General features: G+C 38.0%; 1 protein-coding gene across 2 annotated transcripts; it reads right to left on the bottom strand.

Annotated features, from left to right (window-relative positions):
* Positions 1–404: 404 nt before the first annotated feature.
* Positions 405–22,190, bottom strand: STRAP (serine/threonine kinase receptor associated protein). Of its 2 annotated transcripts, none has more exons than XM_053662041.1 (10): positions 21,735–22,190; positions 20,695–20,830; positions 13,232–13,313; positions 12,613–12,685; positions 10,049–10,145; positions 9,031–9,168; positions 6,956–7,092; positions 2,405–2,554; positions 1,766–1,828; positions 405–1,061 (listed from the first exon to the last, which is right to left on the bottom strand). In XM_053662041.1, exons 1-10 carry the CDS (start codon positions 21,844–21,846, stop codon positions 1,000–1,002), a joined length of 1,050 nt encoding a protein of 349 aa, XP_053518016.1. In that variant the 5' UTR covers positions 21,847–22,190; the 3' UTR covers positions 405–999. The 2 variants fall into 2 exon arrangements, with proteins under 2 accessions (XP_053518016.1, XP_036992520.1); XM_037136625.2 differs by having other exon boundaries at positions 1,766–1,831; positions 21,735–22,189.
* Positions 22,191–24,033: the final 1,843 nt, after the last annotated feature.

Below are 24,033 nucleotides of genomic sequence, written 5' to 3'. Positions count from 1 at the left end.
AGTCTAAACTCAGTTGATCCATGTTATTGTTAGGCTGATAAAAAAGCTTTTTGAATGCAACCTGAACTTCAAGGGTACAGGAAAATAAACACTGCAGGTCTACTGTTACCCAACTTTTATAAAATTTGCTATCCATGCCTATATACACACAGCGAGGCACTATGTGCAATCATGTTCACTGAATTTTAATAGATTTTCGGGATGGTGCATTGTGAGTAATTTTTCTGCTATCTTTCTGCTAATTCTGAATTTTTTTCCTTATAGGGCATGTAGCATTTAAGTAAGTTATTATTCTGAAAGTTTAAGGCAAAGCAAGCACTTCTATCCCATATAAGGAGGCAGTAAATGCAGCCCAAGCAAAGTCCAATAATTCAGTACAACAGAATTTCAAAATTTGGAAACAATGTTTACTACAGATTCTTTAATCAGATTGTTTTGATACAGTTACGATGTAGGTGATTTCCATTTACAAAACTCAAATTTATTAATTTCCCCAAGAAACACTGTTTTGTTTTAGAGGCATTTTATTTAGGCAACAAAAACAATTAGATATTCAGAAGCAGTGTACAATGAACAAGAGATCAAACTAGTTACTTTATCATGTATTCCCTCTTCTTTATAATGAGCAAAAAAAAGACTTCCTGTTTTAAGGGAAAAGTCAGAAAAATAGGCCAATATATTTCTTCACCGTAATAACATAAACAGCTACAAGAATCTAACTGTAGTAAGAGAAACTGAACATTGGCTTGCACATATTCATGACGAAGACAACAGGCCATCACACCACCAGAGCGTAACTCCACCTGCCTTCATCGGATACTCTGCATTTCACTTACAGGTAACACCAAGTTACTTCCTGCACCGGAGCTAGTCCACGTTCCTCAGTATTCAGTGCTCCATGTTTGTCTTAAGCAGAGACCACTCTAGAAGGCCGATGCTTTTCTCTGCTTGCTTGTTTTAGTCTGTAAATGTATACTACTTGTGGCATATACATGATACTCAGGCCTTCACTTCAGGAGTTGAGCTATAGATCGAATCTGAATTCTCTGAAGCAATTTCTTCTACAATTACAAAACAAAACAAAAAATTCACATTAGTGAATTTAGGAAAGAAGGAAATCTACATTTCTGCGTAATAAAGGAATAAGAAAGGCTTGGGGGTTCCTTTTTTTAGTGTTCTGGTGTAAGAAAGTGAAAGCGGGTAAGTGCACGTGCCAGTAATGACTGGACTGACACCACCGAGAAGGCAGCGAAGAACTCGTGTGTTCTACCCACTACTCTTTTACACCCTAACTGAACCTCCCAGGGGCCCCTTCTTGGCTAAATCTCCAATGACTCCGTCCCATCTTTGAAAGATCCAACTCCTCCTTTATTAGAACCTAAACAATATGATATAATCATGGCACATCCAATTCATAATGGGAAAGAACCCTTAGTATATAATAAGTGCTTAACCAATGTTAAATAACCCTCACAACTGTAACAACTGGCTTATTTATTTCAGCATCTGACTCATACGTTGGACTCTAAGTTCAGTAAGAATGACCGCACATCAGTCGTCCATACCGCATCCTTGTGCCTAATACTATGCAGCAGATACTTAAATATTTGTCATGTAAATGTGTATATATAGATACACAGTTAAATTTTCCACTATTTAGGTATATTCACATTAATAAGTTTCCTCTGTCAGTAAGTAAAACTCGCATAACACTTCAATTTGAAGTCCCCTAGGAGTCTACAAAAGTTAACTCGTTAGTATTTACCTAGCTCCTCTTCCGTCGTCTCTGGAAAACTGATCTTTGGCTTTGCCAGCTCACCACTATCTTCTTCTATGAAAAGACAAGCAATGATATGTGCATTACAATATTACCAGTAACAGAAGTATTTTATAAACAAGAAGAGTAAGCCAGGACTATCCCAAGCAATGAGATACAAAATGTAATAGGAGGAACAACTCCTTTTTTAGTAATTATAATAGTACGTCTTTCCTTAAAAACTGCTTTTAGGTTCGTACAACTACATTGGGACCAATGCCTAACTACTTTTATTAAAAACATGTCTAACTTGTTAGTAAGGACCAGGAAGTAATGCCATCAGAGATTAAATATATTTACTTATAAATTATTCATATTGCACTCTAACAAATTTTGAATTAGGTCAATTCCATTCGCCAAATCACCCAATGTAAAAATACAGAAATAGAATAATTATACACAAAATTTAAACAAAAGAACAGACAAAAGGACACAGTAGCCAATTTATAATCACAGGATTCTCTTTGTGTGAACCATGTTACGTAATTTTAAATCTCTGAGACAGAAACACTGAAATAAAATTAATGATAAAAAACGACACAAAATTATATAGAGTTGAATTCAGTAACTCTGAACAAACGCACTTACCAGGAAGCACACATTTCCAGAGGCCGTATGTTTTTCCTACCACGGTCTGCCACAGTCTCAAAGTCCCATCTTCAGAACCACTGGCATACAGCTCTCCATCGGGACTAAACCTCACACAGTGAATGGGACCAAAGTGTCCTTTGTAGGATTCTAAAAGAGGAGAAGGGCTATTAGACAATTTAATAAACAGGTTAGGTACTGATACACTAAAGAAAATGCTGTCTATATTATTGAATTATACCTAATTAAAATAAAACGATTCTCATTACCATCGTGTCTACCATTTATCAGTAAGATTATGCAATTCTAGCATACATTCTAGTGTCGGATTGTCTCTCTTTCTAAAAACAAAACACAAACAAAAAAGCCCTGACACTTCCTGTGTCAATAAGGATGGAGGAAGGGAGTATATGATAACCTCCCTAAATTCCACAGAAAGTAAATCTAAAGCCTATCAGCTCGAACCCCATTTCCATATCCTAAACTCACTGCCTATTTACCAGGGAACTAATTCTTCATTATGACGATAGAAAGCCACTAGATGGAGCTCTTTTACACACTTTGTCTCTTAATTTTCCTACCAGACCTTAAGTCCACTAGTCATTCTGTCACAGAACATTGAGATACAAGGTCAATAATGATCCTTACGTATTTTCATCTATGACATGTAATGAGAAAATGTACATATTAGTAGTGGTCATGGCCTATTTAAGTCACATCCTTGTTTACACACTTTTCCACTTTACTTTCTAATGCCTCATCACATTAGGTTTCAAAGCTTTTTACTGGACCAATGTGCGTGTTTCTGAGTCTATTCCTCAAAGTCTCTCAAGCACCACCTTCCCCCTCCCTGTCCTACCAGAGAATATCATGAGAGTGTTTATATCATAAGTAAAAATTATGCAAGTAGAAAGAATAAGAGGTTTTGGAATGAGACTGCTAGGCCCAAGGTCTGGTATTCACTAACTGTGACCTAAGATATCAGGCAAATAATTTACTCCTCTTTTTCAAAAACCTCTTACTTAAAGGTCATTTATATTCGAGTAATAAAAGAAGAACCATAAGCAATGAAAATAGATTCTATATGGCCCATTTGCCAAGGTTCCATTAATCCAACCCAAATCTATCAGCCTTCTCAAAGAAAAAAAACAATAAAACTGTCTCACTTCTGGTCTTGATGGCAGTGTAGGCAGACATGACTCACCTCTTTGCACAACCACAACAAAATTACAACTGAAATGTAGAACAAGCGTCACTCAGAACTGTCGGAAATCAAGCTGAATGTCAGTCTGACAGCTACAAAATTGAAGAAACCACATCCAACCAGACTGGTAGGAGGGGAGCAGATGCAGAATGGGCTGGTCCCTCACCCATGTGTTGTGGATAAAAATTCAGAAGGGCTTTATCAGGAGCGAGGAGTCATAGCCTCATACCAGACCCCTAGTCCAGGGTACCAGTGCCATGATGGTGTAAGTCCCCACAACTTCTGGCAGCAAAAAACAGTGGGGATTGAGTCTGTGGAAATAACTGCTGGAGCTCTAAGCATTTCCTCTTAAAGAACCCAAATGAACTCACCTACTCAGACTCACTCCCTCTGAGCTTCAGCATCTGGGGAGCAGCTTCAAAGGCACCAGTGGCACAGAGGGAGAAACTGAAGTGTCTGGTATCAAGGCAAGCTGAGGCCATTGTCCCCTTTCTAAACCACCATCCCACAGAGCCAGCAGGCTGGTGCCATATCTGAGACTCCATCAACCTGGCTAACACTGTTTGACCAGCCTTGGAGAACCCTAGAAATTCCACCTCACCCAGTCTATGGGACCATCCATATGGAAAAGCTAGTTTTCCATATGAATGACTGGTCTTGGCTCCTGTTACGTAACTTCCTAAATCCCCTCAAACATGCAGCAGCTGGCCTCAGTGAGCTCCAGGCTCTGCATTAGCAGCAGCCAGCCTAGATTCACAGCTTGGCTTCGCATGGGAATCTCCCAGCCCAGCACAAGTAGCAGCCACCTCAGTTTGCTTTACAGCTCAGGCAGGGTACTCGGGGCAAAACACAGGTGGAAGGTGACCTTGGTCTACACCACGCTGGAAACCCCAGGGCCAACTCACCCAATGGACAGCTACAGATCATGTGAGAACACCACCACCCTGCTCCTGCACAGCTGAGCCTCCACAGTGAGCAGAGGTTGGTGGTCAGTGGTCACAGCCAATCCTTGTGGCTAACTGGCCTGTGTATATCCTTCCCATTGATCTGCCAAGAGCAACCAAGGCTCACCTACAAGAGGAGGGTGTCCTCAGCCCACACAAAGGGGGCACCTCAAATATCCAGGTAGGTTGATAAGGAAAACCGTGCTACTGAACCCCACTGGACACCTACTACATTAGGCCACACTACCAAGACATGGAGTCAAAGCAACTCTATCTAATACATGAAAGTAAGCACGGGGAGGCTGCCAAAGCCAGGGGACAAAGAAACGTGGCCCAAATGAAAGAACAAACCAAAACTCCAGAAAAAGAGCTAAATGAAATGGAGATAAGCAATCTATCAGATGCAGAGTTCAAAACACTGGTTATAAGGATGATCAAGGAACTTAGTGGGAACCTCAGCAGTATAAAAAAGATCCAGTCAGAAATAAAGGATACACTAATTGAAATAAACAACAATTTACAGGGAAACAGCAGTAGAGTGCATTAAGCTGAAAATTAAATCAGTGATTTGGAACATAAGGAAGCAAAAAACAACCAACAGAACAACAAGAAAAAAGAATCTCCAAAAAAAATGAGAATAGTATAAGCGGGCCCTGAAACAACTTCAACAGGTCCAATATTTGCATCATAGGGATGCCAAAAGGAGAAAGAGCAAGAAACTGGAAGTCTATTTGAAAAAATAATGAAAGAAAACCTCTCTAATTTGGTGAAGAAAATAGACATGCAAGTCCTGGAACTGCAGAGTCCCAAACAAGATGGGTGCAAAGAGGCCCACTTCAAGACACATCATAGTTAAAATGCCAAAGGTTAAAGGTAAAGAGTAAATCTTAAAAGCAAGAGAAAAGTAGTTAGTTACCTACAGGGGAGTTCCCGTAGGACTGTCAGCTGATTTCTCTAAAGAAACTTTGCATGAAAAAAGGGACTGGCAAGAAATATTCAAAGTCATGAAAAGCAAGGACCTACAGCCAAGACTGCTCTACCCAGCAAAGCCATCATTTAGAATCAAAGGGCAGATAAAGAGTTTCCCATACAAGAAAAAGACTAAAAAAGTTCATTGTCACTAAGCACTTAGTACATTAAAATGCTAAAGGGACTATTTAATAAAACATGATCAAAACTATGAATAATAAATGGCAAATACAAATCTATCAACAATTGAATCTAGAAAACAAACTAAGCAAACAAGAACAGAGACAGAATTATAAATATGGAGAGCATTCTGTTGGTTGCCAAGTAGGAGGAGGGTGTGGGGGAACATGTGAGAGGTGAGGGGATTAAGTAGTTAGAGAGTAGTCATGGGGATGTAAAGTACAGGAAATGGAGTAGCCAGAGATCTTACATATATGACCATGGACATGAACAATGGTGGAGGGATTAGCTGAGCTACTGATGGTGGTGATGGTGGTGATGGTGGTGGTGGTGATGGAGGATACCGAGTGGAAAGGTGGCATGGGGAAAAATCAGGACAACTGCAATAGCATAAGCAATAAAATATAAAAATAAATAAAATAGTTTTAAAAATTGTCTTTTGTTCTGTCTATATCATTCTAACAAGCTTAGTTCATTGGGTAGCCAAGCAGGATAGCTGGAAACAAAGCGCCAGCTTACAGACAAAAAAATAACAACAAAACAAACAAAAAAACCCACAACATAAAAGCTAAACACGTTAGTTCAAAAAGCAAAAGCTATTTGGGAACTAAAGTAAATATTGAGAGGCATACCTAGCCCATCAAATAAATGTAAAGTTACAATGATCATTAACTGCAAATTAATCTTACATACCCTCTCCTTTCCTTTATTGAGGACTATTATCATGAAAATGGAAGCAAAAGTCAAGACTCTTAAAAAGAATAAAAATAAAATAAAAACAAACCAAAAACTCAACCTCCCCCCAATTACCCCACGGTATCCCTGTAATAGTTACAGATACTTCCATACCCCAATTCACTAGAGAATCTTAGGGATTCCTATGTTGGCAAAGGGGGGGGAGGATTAGGTACATGGGGCTACATACATGCACTATACTTCAGAACAGATCTCTTTGTACCTATTTAATATGACTTTGGCATAACCTTGCCTCCCCCCATAAATACACTGCACTATTGTACAGAATGTCAGAATACAAATGAACTTTAGTTCAAAGGAAAAGGTAAATAAAGTTCAGCATACTTTAAGTTCTGTATACATTTCTACCTAAATGGATAAAAATCCTTTACTTTTCATCACTTGGCAGCTGTGAACTTGTAGTTAGCTGAAAAATTTGCTGGAGTGCTAATTACTAAAACCTAACATTTGATAAAGGTAACTATATCATTTTAAGGGAGAATAAAGAGGACAACTCACCTAATTCTTCTCCACTATTATAATCATATTTATAAAGTTTAAAATCTTCACCACCTGCAACAAGAAATTCTTTCTCAGGATGAAGAGATGCAGAATTGATGGTTGCAGGAGCTTCAAAGGATTTAATTGGATCCAAACTAGAAAAAATTCATATAAATACTCAAATTTGTAGTCTTACATAAATAATACAAGGAAATAATTAGTTACATTTAACTGGTCCTACATTCTGAAATATTCATCTAGTCAAATGCAGCAATGTTAAAAAACAAACAAAAAAAAACCCTCAATAATACTAGCAAAACAAGTTCTAAAGGATTCTACACCCAGGTGGAACTCACTCCTGAATACAAAGGCATTTCAGCAGAGGATGCCTTCCTGCAAATGTCTGTACTGGCTCATTAAAGCAGTATTAATATATTGGGATTTTTCTGTTTTGAAAAAATTTTAATTCTGTAATGTTACCTTTCCATGACAAACATACATTATCTTTGTAAACAAAAAATGTTTTTACAGGGCAATGATATTAAAGAATTATTTATACAATATTCTCAATTGCCGAAAATTTATAAAGCTTCTGCTTCAGGATAAACCTTCAATCCCATTAAATATAAATTGCTAAAACTGGCTCACTTTTCACTATCAGGCAATAGGAGAAAAACTAAATTTGAGACTGGAGCTCTCTAATAAAAAAAATTAATCCGTAACAGCTTCACCCAAATATCAGTGAGTTTTGGACACTGGCTCTTGTCCAACCCTAAAAATCATGAAATCCTCCAATACAAAATATCAGTGCATTCCAGCTCCCAAATGCCTCCACCATCCTATTCCCATCACCACACACTACAAGGCAGGAAAAGTAAAATTAGCCATGACTGATGTGGGATCATTGAATAGAACTTTCCAGCTCAAATGTTAGAATATTCAATAGACCAGCAAACCCCTGCCACCAAAATACAACTTAAGGCAACAGTCCACAGCAGGACTGCAGGTGGCCAGAGCCAGGAGTGAGCAGTTAACAGAGCCGTGCAATTGAATATTCCTATCCTCTGTCCGCTACTGAATTCTTTTACAGGGAATCACAGGTGCACCCTAACCCTCAGGACACTGTTGTAAGAGGGAAACTGACACATAATCCAGCGCAACCTACAATGAGGCATGCCTAGTAAAATGTTTTCCTGGACTTTTGAATGGCTAAGAATATTTTAAAATAAAAAATATACCTGTTAGGGTTCCAGGATCCAGAGTGGGGGTGGGAGACCCACAAATAAACATACTTATGTAGCAAAGAAAATAAAGCTACTATTAATATTCTGGAACCTATGGTTGTAGCACTGTGGGTGAACTTTATTAAATTGTATTTTCCAAATTTTCAACAAGAACATTTACTATATTTAGAGTCACAAGACTTATGTCTGTTAAAAAAAATCATTAGGTCTACACATACTTGGAATAGGGAAAAAAACTATTTCTCCAAAATTTTAAAGTAATAATAGGAGAATCAAGATCACAGCAGTTTTATGTAGTAATAAACATAAATTATGGCACCAGTCCAGTGATTCTTTAAAGAAAAATAAAATTTTAAAGTTAAATTTTATCAATAAGTGTTTTAAGTATCTGAAAATTAATTTGATTCATTTCTCTGACTAAGTACACTAAATTCTTTATAAACACATTATTAATGGTGTGGAAACATTTATCTCCATGTTACATAGCAGTAATTTTCAACTGGTGTGCCAGAAGAATTTTAAAAATGTGTAATACTGGATCATTGTAGCAGGGGACCTGACCTCTTTTCCCTTAGATTATCAAATAAAAAATAACAGCCAACACAACAACAGACCTTCAATGTGAATAAATCAAAACTATATACCTGTTTTTCTCAGATCAGCAAAAAATACCTTTTCGGTGTGCCGCAGAGTCTCACAAATTAGTTTGTGTGCCACAGTTACACAGTACAGGCCAAAATTTGCCTTTTAAAGAGTTTAATAACTTTTCATACATGCCTTCTAGTTTTTAAATATTCTAGGTCGTCCTTTCTTACCAAAAGAGAAAGTGAAGGTATTTCTTGGACATACCTTACTGCACTATGAAAAGCAATAGATCGTCCATAGGTTATGACCAAAATCTCTCCCTCGGGAATATATTCCATACTGCTAACAGACATATTAAAATTTAGAGACTTCACTTCTGTCATTGTAGCGTGATCCCAAAGGCTGCAAAAAAGGAGAAAATAAGGTGGCATTTACTCAATTTAAAAAGCTTGACTCCCAATCACACCTGCAGATTAACCAGTAATCACAAGTGTAAAACAATCTCCATTCCAACTTATAAATTACAGATGATACACAGTTCTGGGTTCCTATACAAGGTCAAATCATCATTAGCTTATTGGTAAAGTCAACTATAGTATTTAAATATACTTCCGAAAGAATTCAGCAAAACTATGCAAAATCTAAGACACTTATGCCCTAATCTAAATAACTTCAGTGGTGCTCTAAATAATGGTTCTTACAGTTTTTATAAAAGATTTTATGTATTTATTTTTTATAGGAAGAAAGGGATGGAGAAAGAGAGGGGAAAAACCACAAAGTATGCTTTTGCCTCTCATACACCCACTATTGCTGACTTGGCCCACAACCCAGGCATGTGCCCTAGACTGGGAATTGAACCAGCAACCCTTTGGTTCGCACGCAGGGTGGCACTCAGTCCATTAAGCCACACCAGCAAGGGCTGGTTCTTATCTTTTTGTAACTCTGATGTTGGCTATGTATCTTTCCACAGAAAAATACATCATTTTTTTAATATAAAATTATGTATAGAATTTCAGGGATTTCACGGACTCCCTATAGTCAGCCTGTCCCTGACCTAGGTAAAGAGCACCTGCCCACAAGGTGTTCATGGTTTTAATTGTCTTGTAAGTTCTACTCTGCTTATAATAGTAAGTGGATACCTCCAGAAGAATGTGGCCTATGTGCTGAAGTTTTAATGTTCAGAGACAATGCTTCCTATGTAACAGTCATAAAAAGTAATTAAAGTATAAGCTCTAAGGTCAAATACTTTTCAGACTTTAAACAGCAAAGAAAAATTGCTCACCGGACAGTTTTATCATCAGCTGAAAGAATCTGTTTATCCTCACTGCACCACAGAGCCTTTTTAATACCAGAAGTATGGCCGCTGATTTCCTTCGGTTCTTAAAATATTAAAATATACTTGTTAATATTTGATCTCCAAAACTGAGCAATACTGGAAGAATTTAATATGTAAAAAAATACTTTTTAAATTAGACTACAACTTTATATAAAGCCTAGCACAGTTCAAACTTGCTGTTTACGTAGAATACAGTCAATTTTTCTATACTGGAATAAAAAATTTTCTGCATGACAAAGAACCCAAGAATTATGATACTATATGTAGCAAAAATAAATACACCACTCCCTCCAGGCTATTTTTCTGCTTTCAAAAGCATTACTGTATCACAATAAAATAAAAGGATAACTAATATGGCATAATTTAATAAGAATATAGACCAAGGAACAAGACAGCCTGAGTTAATGCTAGTACTATCACCAGTACTGGGACCCTCATCCAAGCCACTGTTAGTAGTAACACACAAAAAGGGCTGGGGGTGGTGGGGGTAGTGGGGGTGGTGGGGGTGGTGGGGGTGAGGTGCAGAGGCTACAAGGAGAAAAGGGTAATGAAAAGCAATGAAGTATTCTCAAGAATACAGGGTGGGGAAAGTAGGTTTATAGTTGGAAATACATGTAAATTTATTCTTATAGTATTATTTATTAACTATTCTTATTATTTTCTATACTTTTGCCCCATCCTGAATTTCTACATGGGGAGCAAAGCATAAAAAAAGGAAAAAGAAAAAAGGAACCTTTTCCTGCTGGAAGCTTTCCCTTCGAAAGATTAAATAGACAACATTCATTGTTATCTCTGGGAAAAACAGATGCTGGAGGCAATGGTACTCAACACTACTGACTTTGGGCAAGTTACTCAACCCTCTGAAGACTGCAATCCTTCAACAATAAAATGGATAACAGTAATTCCTATATCTCATAGTTTGAGTTTAAACATCAAATGAGAATATACATCTAAACTTTCTAACGTGGTCTCTGACATACAGTAAAAGCTCAGTTAATTTATTGTTTCCACTGCCAGTAGAATGGAAGAATCCCTTTCAAAAAGCAGCTCTGAGAAAAGTAATAGATATAAAAATGTGCCCCCCCAATAAACCCTTAATTACCTTGCTGAGTCAGATAGGTACACTTTGCTATCTTTTTTGGCTTAAAGTTATCAAAGAGAATAAAGATAAAAACTTTTCATATTCTAGAATCATCTAGTTTGTTTTCTCACCTAAAAAATGCTTTTAGAAAAGGTGTCTTGATAATAACTGCTTAATTACCAAAGTAGCTTTAATATTCTTACCAACTTCCAAAGTTGATTTATGAACAATAAATGCTTATGATACAAAATTTAAGATACCAACTAATACATAACAAATACAACAAAATTCTGTTTATCATATATTGGCAGCTTTTAAATTTATATTATGCAACCAGGAAGGCATTAAAATACTACAAAACAAAGGTGACTCTCTGGGATAAGGAAGAAAAGGGATCTTACAACTTCTGTAGAGAACAGAATTCAGAAAGGAAATGAAAAGATTTCACCACCCAAATTTTTTAGTGTATATCATAAACCTTATTAACAAAATCTAAAAGCAAATGACAAATTAGAATACAATAAAGAAACTTTAAAATCAGTAAGAACAAGCTGAACATCACAACAATAAATGAACAAAGGGCGTGAACAGGTAACAAGTTCACAAATCAAGAAATACTGTTGATTAATGGAAGTGATCAATGGAATTCAACAGTATTCTAATCTCATAAATTATTTTTAAAAGTTCGCAGTTCAAAAAAATTATTTTTTTCTACTAAACTGGAAAAGATAAAATTAGTTATCAGTGTTTGCTAGAACAGGTTAGCTATTGATGTATTTTATACTCTGCTAGAGGGAACTCTGGTATTATCTAGCAATGGCTTTCAAGCGTAGCTTTTTTCACCCCAGCAATTCTATTTCTGTGTAGTTACCCTGCAAAAACAATTGTGGAAATAAATACAACCATAAGGATAATACTGCTTTCATTTAAAATCTGTAAACAGCCCAAATAGGCTATAATAAGAGACTGGTTAATTTACTCATTCATAGGGAGACATAAAAATTATTAACTGCAGATGTAAAAAATTCTTCTGAATAGCTAATACATTCACATGGTTCAAACATCTAAATATTATGTAGAGAGAATCCTCACCCTCCTCACCTACTACAGGTAACAATTCTTTCTTACCAGAAGGTAGTAACACTGTCATTTACCCTTAAAAACTTAATAAACTTGGTAACACAGAAAAATTTATCAGTACACATTTTTAAACTATAAGGTTATATAACCATATTATAGTAAGTCAATATTAAGAAATATATCTGCACAGAAAAATGGAAAGTATATGAACCAAAAACTAAAGATGTAAACAGTGATTAATACTGAGTAATAGATTACATTTTAATTTTTCCCCCACATAAACACGATTAGGAGAAATCATTTAAATTTAAAGAACGTAAAACCATAAACACGTATAAATTATGCTTACCTGCTTCTGGTTTGTTCAAGTCATATATGCGTAACAGTTTATCCTGTCCTCCAGTTAACAACAAATTACTATCCTGAAAACACAAGTAAAATGTTACTAGAGTAACCACTGTAATGCTTACATCTCTTTGAAACTTCTTGAACATCAAATAAAATCCAAACAAAGCTCACGGCACAAAAAGATACAACACATAACAATTACTTCTGAGAAGACGCTATAGAACATTTATCTCTGTCATCATGCCAAAGCCCTTTAAACTTCCTAGACCAAAGATGTTCTACCACCTACCAAATAAACTGGCTCACTCTGCTCTGATCCTGCTCCCCTCCCTTCTGAGTAGTAGTTCTTCCATCATCTCACATTCACCCTCTCCCTTCTGAAAGTAGTTGGGAAAGATTAACTGGGCATTTTAAATGTTTGTTGCTACTGATGGGGGACTGATACAAGAGTTCCAGGGTATTTTAAAAGCCTCATATATCATTAACCAAGCAAAAGTAAGTATGTCTGGCTTAACCCACAGTCAAATTAAATATAAGCCAATATACATGCAAAATTCACCCCCCAAACCAAATACACAAACAACAATTTAACTCCTTTAAAAAATTCCATTTTCTGATACCTGCGTGAAATCTACAGACTTGACAATGTGTTTATGAGCCAGGGTCATCAATTCATCTCCTGAGACAGCATCCCACACTTTGCTAAAAATGGAAAATAAAATTAAGATAAATATAATGGTAGTTTTGATGATGAATTACCAAATAATTTAAATCTGTGAAATATTTCATAAATGCACTATAAATCTCCATATTTCTCTTAACCCATCAAATGAACTCTTAACCCTTCCACTGTTAAGAGTTCATTTGATAAAATATTTAAATAAGTCTAAAGGAAAAGAAATTTCTCTGTAAGAGCCATGTAGCCAATCTAATTTTGACAGTAGAAAAGATCTATAAATGTAAGTAAATGCAATCCATGAACTAATACATCCTTACTTTTATTTCAGCCTACAACCATATTTTAGCAAAAATGCAAAGTATTTTAACCAATTTTTAATTTCACCTTTCCAATTGTTTTCTCTACTCTCATGTATATGCAAAAAAAAAAGAAAAAAGAAAAAGAAACCCTTAAAAGAACTTACAGTAGAATAAAAGGCCCTGATACAAGTTGTTCAAAATTTCCCACCTCTTCTTCAAAGTTGACTCTCAAATTCTCAAATGTTAGTCCAGGTAACTTCCTCCCAATATATTAGCCTTTGAGTATATAATGCTAATACTGAAGCTTTTTAATCTCAACTGCATGCTTCCCTGACCCATCCCAACCAAAAATATGTGTGGTTGTATCTATAAACATACATTTTGTCTGTATGCCAGGGGATAATGGTTAAATAATACTTTACAAAATACTGTAACGGGTTCCCGCCAAATACAAATGCTTAAAATTTGCATATGAGTATGAGAACTATTATGAGCAAGCGGCTATACTCCATAAAGGTTTCTATTTCATAATTGACATTTCCAGGAATAAGTGAAAAATTAAACAAAAAGAAAGCAAGGGGTATGTTTTCTTCATTTACTCAATAAACATATGATAAACGCATCAAGTACATATTGTCTGTCATTCTAGACTTAGTGCTAGGACACAAACGGGAGAAAAGGGTCCAAAGGAAGTTCCTGCCTTAGTGCGGCTTCAGCAGAGGAGAGAGACATCCATTACATAACACACTGAATAAACATAACCACAATACAAACCTATGTAGTTCTAAACACTGAAAAAAATACGCTGCTAATTACACCAGAAAGTCCGGAAAATCTAAACCATGAAAGCCAACAGTCTTAAAGAGCAAGCACACCAGGAACAACAACAAAACAGGATACTGTAGACAAGCGTCAATAGCACGTACGACAGTAAAAACACACGAAGGACCATCTAAGGGTAATAAATACTAATGATATACATCTTCCTATTACATATTTAGGTCATGAGTGGCTAAATATACCTATTCTGAGAGAAATAAAGCCAACTCCGAGTAGTACGAATACTAAATTCTCAAGAATTCATTTCTCTTTGCAAAGGAAACCTGCTCCGATCTCTCCCATTTCCAATTCAGTTCTGGCCCAGACCTACTTTCCCGACCTCATTTTGTTTTACCTCTCTGAATCTGGCCACGCCAGATTATAAACCGCTCCTCAAACAAGCCATGGGTTTTCTTCCTGCGTCTTTGGAGAAATTGTTCTCAGCTACCCAAAGTTCTACTCCTTCTCAGGACTCACTTCAAATGCTGTATTTTAACGAAACCTTTCCTTTATCTGACCTCCAGGAACCATCCCCATCTTTTTCTTCCACAGCTAGAACAGTAGATTATGTGTTTAATTTTGCTTTTCTTTTATTTTTAGCATAAGTTTACTCTTAATCACAAGGAAATCAGTGGTAAGATTTCACAAAGATTAGGACTCCGAACTGTTGAATGAAAGGTGTCAAAAGAGAGGAAAATAACAAATACACCTGAAACTTCTAGTTATTCACATGATACCAAGTCTCAAAGACACTCTTGGGCAATATCCTTTGAGATACTTTTAAGTATATTCAATGATCTCCAAAATCTCCTTAAAATCTTATGATTCTGCTTAAACCATGTCCATTCACTCTTGAAGGGGACGGTACTGGCATGAGCAAAGCAGTGTTACGGGGGGGGGGGGGGCGGGCAGAGTAACTGGTCTTCTTCCTCCTGTTCAGAAACACTACTACAGCTGAGGATGACACTCTGACAAAGCATGTTCTTTCTGAACACTTGTACTAACTCTGGCCTTTTTACATTACTTAGAAGAGTCCTCAAAAGAAACTGGAAGAACCTGTTTCCTAATGCATTTTTAAATCTCCAGGCAATAAACTTGGGTTAACTAGCTGGCTGCAGAACGCAAATCCAGACCATGAGGCGTCTTCACTAACACCCTTTCATCAGCTGATGTAGCATTTATTTCACGCACAGCTCATGAAGCACTCATCTTCTTCTCGAACTAGACACCTCTTATAGCCCCAGTCTCTTGCACACAATAATCAGTGCTATCTGTTCCACATTTTTCCTATTCTGAGAATGGACTTAGCACATGTCTCGAAAGAGGGGCTACTTAGCTTCTTTAAAGCCTGAACGAAACAAACGATTTTAGGGGGAACAAAGGGCCTATCTTAACATGCTGACCAAGTCATCAAAAAGGACGTAATACCACTCCTGATTTACTGAGAACATTATTCAGAGAAAAAGCAGATCTTTCCACTGACGTTTACAAGGAAAAAAGGTGATCACACACTGTGGTTAGCTACAGTGTAACACTCTCCAGAACAGAGCACAGCAATCTTCTCTTACGTCTGGCACTCTGTCCTGGTGACTTTGATGGGAGGAAAGTGGAGGTGCTAAGAGGGTCATGGCAAGTAATGTTAACACTAGCTGTATAAACTGAAAAACATACATAAAGAGGATGGTGTTTCAGGGACAGTGTACTCATGCCCTGACTTGACTGCCCCATCCCTCAAGATAACATTCTAAACTGACCCACAATTCAGCTCTGCTGATTGTATTTTCTTCGCAAGAAACAGGCGTAAAATTCACCTCTGAATCGGCATGACATTAATGAATTTTCTGAGAAGCATAAGAATGAGGAGCAAAAAAGAAGTTCCTAAGAATGACTTATACCAGCTAAGATTAATCAGGGAAGCTGAGGGAGCTACCCTCGAACTGGACCGGGTTCCGTAACAGCAAGGCCCAGGCCCATCGCTGCAAGAGGGGAGGGAGCACAGGCAATGAGCGCACACACTCCCACCCTCATAGGCAGACACAAAACAAATGAGGGGAAAGCCTCAGCTACCGTTTACGGAGCAGCACCTACTACGTAAGGAAAACTGCTAGACTCCAGGGATGTAAGTGGAGGAAGACCTCTGTAATTCTCCCCATAACAGCATTCATCCTACAACCATTTTACGGACACAAAAACCAAAGTTTACAGAGCATCCGGTGATCGAATGCAAAGTGCGGCCAGCACATGAACTCAGCCATGCCTAATGCGAAGGCTTACACCTTTCCCACTGGATCCTGGCACCTAAAAGCCTTAACCGAGGGAGAAAAATAGCATTCCTTCTTGATATTTATATCTACTCAAACTTCTTTACATGAAAACAAAAGGTTTCATGGTTTCAGCCATATAAGTTACAAAATAACATATATTTTGGTCTGGTACAGAGCAGCAGTTATTGTTACACATGAAATACACTGCTATTAGATTCCAGGCACTATTCTAAATATAGGGACATACATTTATTTAATACTCACAATCAACATATAAGGTAAGCACTATTACTATTTTCATTTTTACAGATGAAACTGAGAAAAAAAGAGGTTAAATTAGGTTCCCAAGGTCATGGAGCTCTTAAATGATGGAGCCAGAATTTAAGTACAGAATTCGAGTCTAAACCAGCATCCATGCTTTTAATACCATTTGTTAATATAGACACAGACTAGAAATGTTCAGACAGCACAGAAACGCCAAATATCTATCCACAGACCTCTCTTCAAATGTATGATTTGGTTATTAATGCTCTATAACTGACCTAACCAAAGATAACCGTTCCTTTCGTAGCAAGATAAAATCCTCAATACTCTTTCCAAGATCCTGTTAAGTATTTAAAGTGCCATTTTCAAGCCTTTCTCTCTGCATTTTAGAGTAATTATCACATGAACAGTAACTTCTATTTAATGCCCTTTATTTCTTTTCCTGAGGACTGGCATCACAATTTGGCCAAATGAACACACCGAGCACCCACAGGTTTTAGAGATGGGCACCCTTCCCAACAAGCTTTTGCACAGGTCCCTTAAAGAGGAGAGCAAGTCCTGGCCAGTAGGGTGAGTTGCCATGTCATCCCCACATGCCAACGTTGCAGATTAGATCCCTGGTCAGGGCACATGTAAGAATCAAACAATGAATGCGTAAGCAAGTGGAACAACAAATGGATGTTTCTCTCCCTCTTTTCCTCTCTCTCTCTAAAAAAATCAATTTAAAATTTTTTAAAATATAAAATTACCAGAGCAAAACCATCAAGCAGGAGGTGATGAAGCACTTTGCTTGTGTAATTAACACTGTTGGGGCCAGGTAACACAGATGTAAAGTTAACAAAAATGGATCTTTCCAGAACTGCAATTCCAAACGCTTGTCTCTTTTAGTGCTAATGTCAAGTGTCTAAATCTTGTTATATCTGTATCAATAACAACTATATTTCATTTAAAATTCCATTTTACTAAATATTAACTTAGTACCACCAGACCAAGACCTAGTTTCAGTAACAACATTTTTAAAATCCACTTATCAAGTATTTAAAATCTAAAGTTATTAACCCTAATTTTCTGCCTGTTATAAAATCAATGACACTCATTCCCAGTGACAGTGTTCCAGAAGCAAAACCAAAGGGATCTATAGTTCATGCATCCTTTATTCTTCTACTTTAGAAAATTTCCTCAAGTTATTTATTCAACAAACACAAAGTACTAAATAAGACAGGGGCACAAAAAATATAAGACATGGCCCTTGACCTCAAGAAGCAGTGACACATAGACCAGTTAAGTGCTGTGAAGTGCCAGAAGTTCAACACAGGAAATGGTGTGAGCACAAGAGAGGAAACAGACACTTTCATCCTCCAGCACTCCCTGAGTTTTCCTTGTCTGAGCATCCCTTTTACTTTCTACTTTGACCCCATCATTAACAGTCAAAGGAGTCTGTCCCATCATAAGCCTGCATGCTGACATCTAAAGCAGCACTGACCTGAAGTTGTTGACATTAAAAGGACTTATATATATAAACAAGCAGTTCCTTATTTTATCAATATTACATACAATCACAACAGGGCACAGCATGAAACCTTACTGTGGTTATGAATAAAGACAATATTCACTTAAGACAGAAAAAAATGACAAGTTCAGGGTAAAAATGATAACTTTCCTCACTAATCTCTCGGCATCTCAAATTTAACCCCTTGTAAGCAGTGTAGTTCCCTCTCCTTCTTTAAAAATTTTAATTTACTTTTAAATTTTATTGGGTTGGCCAAAAGGTCTGTTTAGTTTTCTTCCATAAAAGACACAGTTTTCATTTTCACCAAAAACATTATTAATTTGGATATTTTGAGTATGTTGGCTATCTCCCACATGGTATAAAACTGATTAGCCTCAATTAATGCCTTCTTTTTTTAAGTTAACCTTTTCAATTAACGTCTTGATTTGAATGCTGTCCACTTCAACTGGTCCACCCAACCTTGGAGCATCCGTGGAGCATTGCCTAGGGAAAAGTCTCCAGCACAGAACTTCACAAACCACTTTTGACACTTTCAATCAGTTGCAGCACTTTCTCCATACACTGCAGAAATTCTCTGTGTGTGTGTGTTTCACTTGTGTTTTTACCTTTCTTGATATCGTAAAGCAAATAAGGCAAAAATGTTGTGTATTTTCTTCTGTCTTCCATGTTAAAATAGCCACACAAAAATTCACTAATTTTGGTGTTTTTTTAGATGCATGCTAAAATGACAGCTGTCACAATACAGAACTGTTTCAAATGAAGTTGAAGACAACTAAGTGCTTACTAGAGCCACGTTACGGAAAAAAAAAACAAACTTTTTGGCCAACCTAATACATACGGTAAAATTCACTCTGTGGTACAGAAGTCTCTGCATTTTAACAAATGCACAGTCACACATTCACTACCACAATCAATGTGCCTTTATTTTTCATAAGCTTAGTATGTTAATTTGCTTAAAACAAAGGAGTAACACATTTACACTTGCTCTTCAGTGTGCAATTGTCTTGGAGAGGAGAAAAACAACAAACAGTACTTTTATTCTCCAGACTCTGAAGTCTAATAAAGTCTATTAATATGTACAACAGCTCTTGACACTGCCTTCATTAGTTTAAACATTTAAGTGTCTGCTAGGTCACAGTTTGGAAGTAGAGATAACAGGATTGTATAAAATATGACACATGCCCTAAAGGGGAAAGTGAATTATTTTAAGTCACTCTAATAACATATACAAAAGCCAAAAATCAAAACAGGTAAGGTGTATTCTGGTAACAGATAATATAATTGGACTGTAGGGCATACGGTGTGCAATGCCAGATGATGCTGATGAACTAGGATGAGGCCAAATTTTAAAGTGCCAGCAACTGAAGTTTAACCTTTCGGCCAGTGCTTCTAAGGTAGCACATCAGAATCACCTAGAACAATGTTCAGGGTGAAAAAAAATACTGATGCTTACACTCCAGCTCAGACCAAATCAGAATTTCTTGGACACATGCATCTGAATATTTTCAATGTTCCTTGGGTTATTCAACTGTACACGCAAGGTCACAAGCCATTGAAACGGCAGAGGAAAGACAGGAAGATTACTAGCTAGAGAAGTGATATGATGAAATTTGCTCTGAGGAAGACAACTGGCAGCACTGTGGAAGATGACTAGACGGAAGGAGGCCAGCTAGTGGCAAGGATCTGAACTAAGGCAGCAGCAGAGGCATAAGAAACACTGTAGTGGGGAGGCATTCTGCTGGTAGAATCAGTAAGATGAAGAAAATCAGATGTTAGGGAAAAATAAAGAACTTTAAAAACTTTGAAAAGGAAGAGTAACTCAGTTTGGGAGTTTTTAATATGTCTAAAGCCAGTTAATGAAAACTGAGAGTGGGATTCAGCTGAAATATCTGGGGTCATCAGCACTCTAGAAAGTCCCAGAAGTGCATCTATCACTCAGGAAGCACCTGTGGAGCAGCCTTTCTAGACAGGACCACCAACACTCACTACCGGGAGTGCTTGTTAATGTGAATTCCGGGGTCCCGATTTCGACATGCAGAGTAAGTCACTTCAGTCTGAAAACTTTAAGAACCACTGAAGAGAAAGCAGCAGACAGGACAGACCGCGGGGAAGAATTTTGGTAAGATAAACATCATGTGGTCTATGTGGTATTGAATCAGAATTTAATGAATAACTGAGACTGAAGTTTGATTATTTCAGAATACAACCCACAAAGACCTCCAAACCTACCCATGTTGGCTATACTTACGCTGTGAAATCTGCAGCGGCTGTAGCTGCTTTGGTGGCATCCTTATTCAACGTTGCACCCCAAACAGCACCCTTATGACCCAAAAAAGTTCCAATCCAGTCTCCTGTATCCCCCTGGCGTAGCATAGGTTTACCGTCTAAAAAACATTTAAAAAGATATGTGATTTACAAGTTCAGATTATTTGAAATCTTAGATTCAAACACAAAATGGTCAGGTTCAGTAACAAGAAGAAAACTGCATCTTCTATCTTATTATTCTCATGCACTGAGGTCACTAAGGAATGTGCAGAAATAAATTAAATCAACCAAATCAATAAATTAAATCAACGTGGTGGGGGCAAAAGTAATTTACAAGATGTTTGTATGAAAAATAATACAACAATTAACAAACAATAATACAATAATAAACTAATTGACACACTTTTTTTTTTACAAAAGTAAACCTACTTTTGCCACATCCTGTATATATAAGTGAACTAAATAAACTAACTTAATTAACTGAAGAACTGAGCTCTCTGGGCAGCATCTATTTAACTCGGTGGGAAGAATACTGATCTTCATCAAACTCTAGAACTGAGTCTCATTCTGGACAAACCTGTTAACCTAAATCTCAGTGCCTAATTGAAATACGGGGCTAATACCACAAAGGAATACCCAATGAGGTAATGGGGGTGACAAGCCTTTGTAAAATAAGGTAAGGAATTAAGACTTAGTCTGGCCTAGTTTTTCCAATTCCCAAACCTTTGAAAGACATTGACAGTTTGCTGGGCCGGGCGTCTTGACAAGTGAGCAGTCCCGCTTCTCCAGAAATAGCAATAAAAGTAAAATGAGAAGTCTTAGCCGGAGACAATCCTTACCCTTGTTAGAGGCATCACAAAGGCTTCTCTTGGCCCCAGCGGCGGAATCCCAAACACTGCTCCTCTGGCCCCCATCTCCAAGACTGGGGTCCTCCCAACCCCTTCGGCACCGGGGAGTGCTGGCTCCACTCCCTCTCCGCCCAGTCCTAGCCCTCTGGCCACCCGGATCAGCGGCCCTGCTTACCTTTGCACGCGCTGATTAGGAAATAGCCATAAGGCGTGATGCCACTGAAGGCCAAATCAACCACAGGCCGCGTGTGGCCGGAGCAGGTGAGCGGAGTCTGCCTCATGGCCATGGCGGCAACGAACCCAGGGAGCGAGATGGGGAGCGGGGGTTGCCTCGTTCTTTTCCTTCTCAAATGCAGTGCCTCCGGCTTCTCAAGGCCCCCGCCCTGACACTGGCGATGGCCCGGGAAACGGGAAAAGGAGGCTAATCCCGAGACACCGAGGCCAGGAAAAGGTTAGGGATGGGTCGGGGAGCCTGCGACCCGCGACCGACAGCCGCGGAAGGAGGGAGAGGGAGGGAGGAAGGAGGAAAGTAGGGGAAGGGGAGAAGCAGAGAACCGGCGGCCAGGACCCCCACCGTCCACACCGCCACCAGCAGGAACTGACGATACCAATGACGTTGGGTCCGCCGGAAATGAGGACTCGGTGGGAAGAGGGGCTCGCTGGTAAGAGTGTAGGACAGTAGCGCGCAGGCGCGAGTTCGGCACCAGTACGACACGTGACACTTGCCCAGCGCCTTCTTGATTGGCACCAGGGGGCGCTCTAGGCTCTTCAGTGAAGTCTCTCTTTGCTGAGTTAGGATCAGCCGGAAACAGCGTTGCTGGCTGTCCCTGGGCCAAGTTTGCCGCTTTCTAAGCTGTCCTGCTGTGCTCGGATCCTGTACCTGGGGGGGTCCTGTGGATTATGCTCGGAGTATCTGAACATGTAGACTGTAAAAATCAGAGTTCCCAATGGCGGTCCAAGACAGCAAACAACATCTAAGAGCTTTTTAAATTTTAATAACAACTGTATAGGTACCTCCTCTGGCATTATTTAAAAGTAAGGCGCTCAAGAAAGTTTTCCCAGCCCCCCTTCTATTATGTAACATTCCTGTACTGCTAATATTTTAGACATGAGTGTTATGTGGCTTTAAATACAGTTAAGGTTAAATTATTTTTCTTTTGAGGAGTTCAGAAAACTCTAGAGTAGTGGTCTAGTTTGCTTAATAGTCATATTAATAAAACCCGAGACTGCGCTCTAAATATACAGATAATAATTTGTAATTTACATACATGAACATTATAACACATAGGCAAAATACTGTTGCTAGAAGACTGTAAAAACTAAATTATAAGAAGAAATTGTAGTATGGTCTTCCTGAAAGCAACCCTCTTCAGGTATCGTTGTTCTGATATTTCCGAAGGGAGAGTAGGAAATAAAGAGAATGGCATAGACACAGACCCAGACTGCAATGCAAATCTCAAAAAGTCTTGTCCAAGCAAGTACCTTGCCTAACTCACATTTCATTGGTGAGATCTGGGACACGTGACCACTATGTAGCCACAAGGGAGTCTGGAAAATACGGTCTAGCTGGGCATGCATGTGCTCAGGAAGACAAGAAGAATAAATTCGAGTGCAACAGGAAGAGGATTGGACAGTTACCTATTTTCATTTGTTTTCTTCCCTTTGAGTTATATCTTTTCTACTTCACTCTGCTTTCTCCATATTTTTTTTTACTTTCCTTTGAGTCAATTCTCTTTCTTACAGCTTCACATGTAGTTTTTTTATATCCTTTGTTAACCTAAAAGTAAAAGGTGAAAGTTAGAGGCAGCAAACATTTATTTGAGATAAAAAAAGAATTGCAATTCGTGGAAGCACTTATTCAGGCAGAAACCCAAACAGCATTCCACTTAGGAGGTGAGGACAAGGGTATTTATGACAAAGGGAAGGGAGATAATTACGTGAATAGAAGGAAGGAATTTCCATCATGTTAGTTAGCCAAGGAGGGAATTTCTATAGGTACAAATCAACTAATTCTTTAGGTGCACGTGGATGTCTATTTTCAGGCTGGTAGTCAGGATGTAGGCTTTCCTGTCCACTGTGCCAACTGTTGTTTGAAGCACACCGTTGCTTTGGCCAGTTCAAAGGTTGTTTTGCCCCTCTAGGACATTCCACAGGTTTGAGGAGTAGGGGGGAGATACAAAGCAGTTTCTCTGGGATGGCAGCTTCGATTTTATTTCGAAGTGGTTCCATTTAGATTATATTTCATATGTGCATGTTTTGTTTTTTTACTTCAGTTTCTTTCAGCTCTGCCTTTGCATCTTCATTTGTTTTCATATTATTTCTTATTTTTTCTCTTGTTATACAGAGTTCATATTTTTACTTTTTAAAGAGGGTGTAGGGAAGTTCTTGCTAAACATTTCATTATTTTAGTAATTCTTGTATATTTATATTTCTTTTATTTAATAACAATACTTTTTTCAGTGAAGAGATCCCGT

The sequence above is a fragment of the Artibeus jamaicensis genome, unplaced genomic scaffold, assembly GCF_021234435.1.
Source record: "Artibeus jamaicensis isolate MK-2021 breed Jamaican fruit bat unplaced genomic scaffold, CSHL_Jam_final contig_233, whole genome shotgun sequence".
NCBI classification, from domain to species: domain Eukaryota; kingdom Metazoa; phylum Chordata; class Mammalia; order Chiroptera; family Phyllostomidae; genus Artibeus; species Artibeus jamaicensis.
This window is presented reverse-complemented; position numbering and strand designations above follow the sequence as displayed.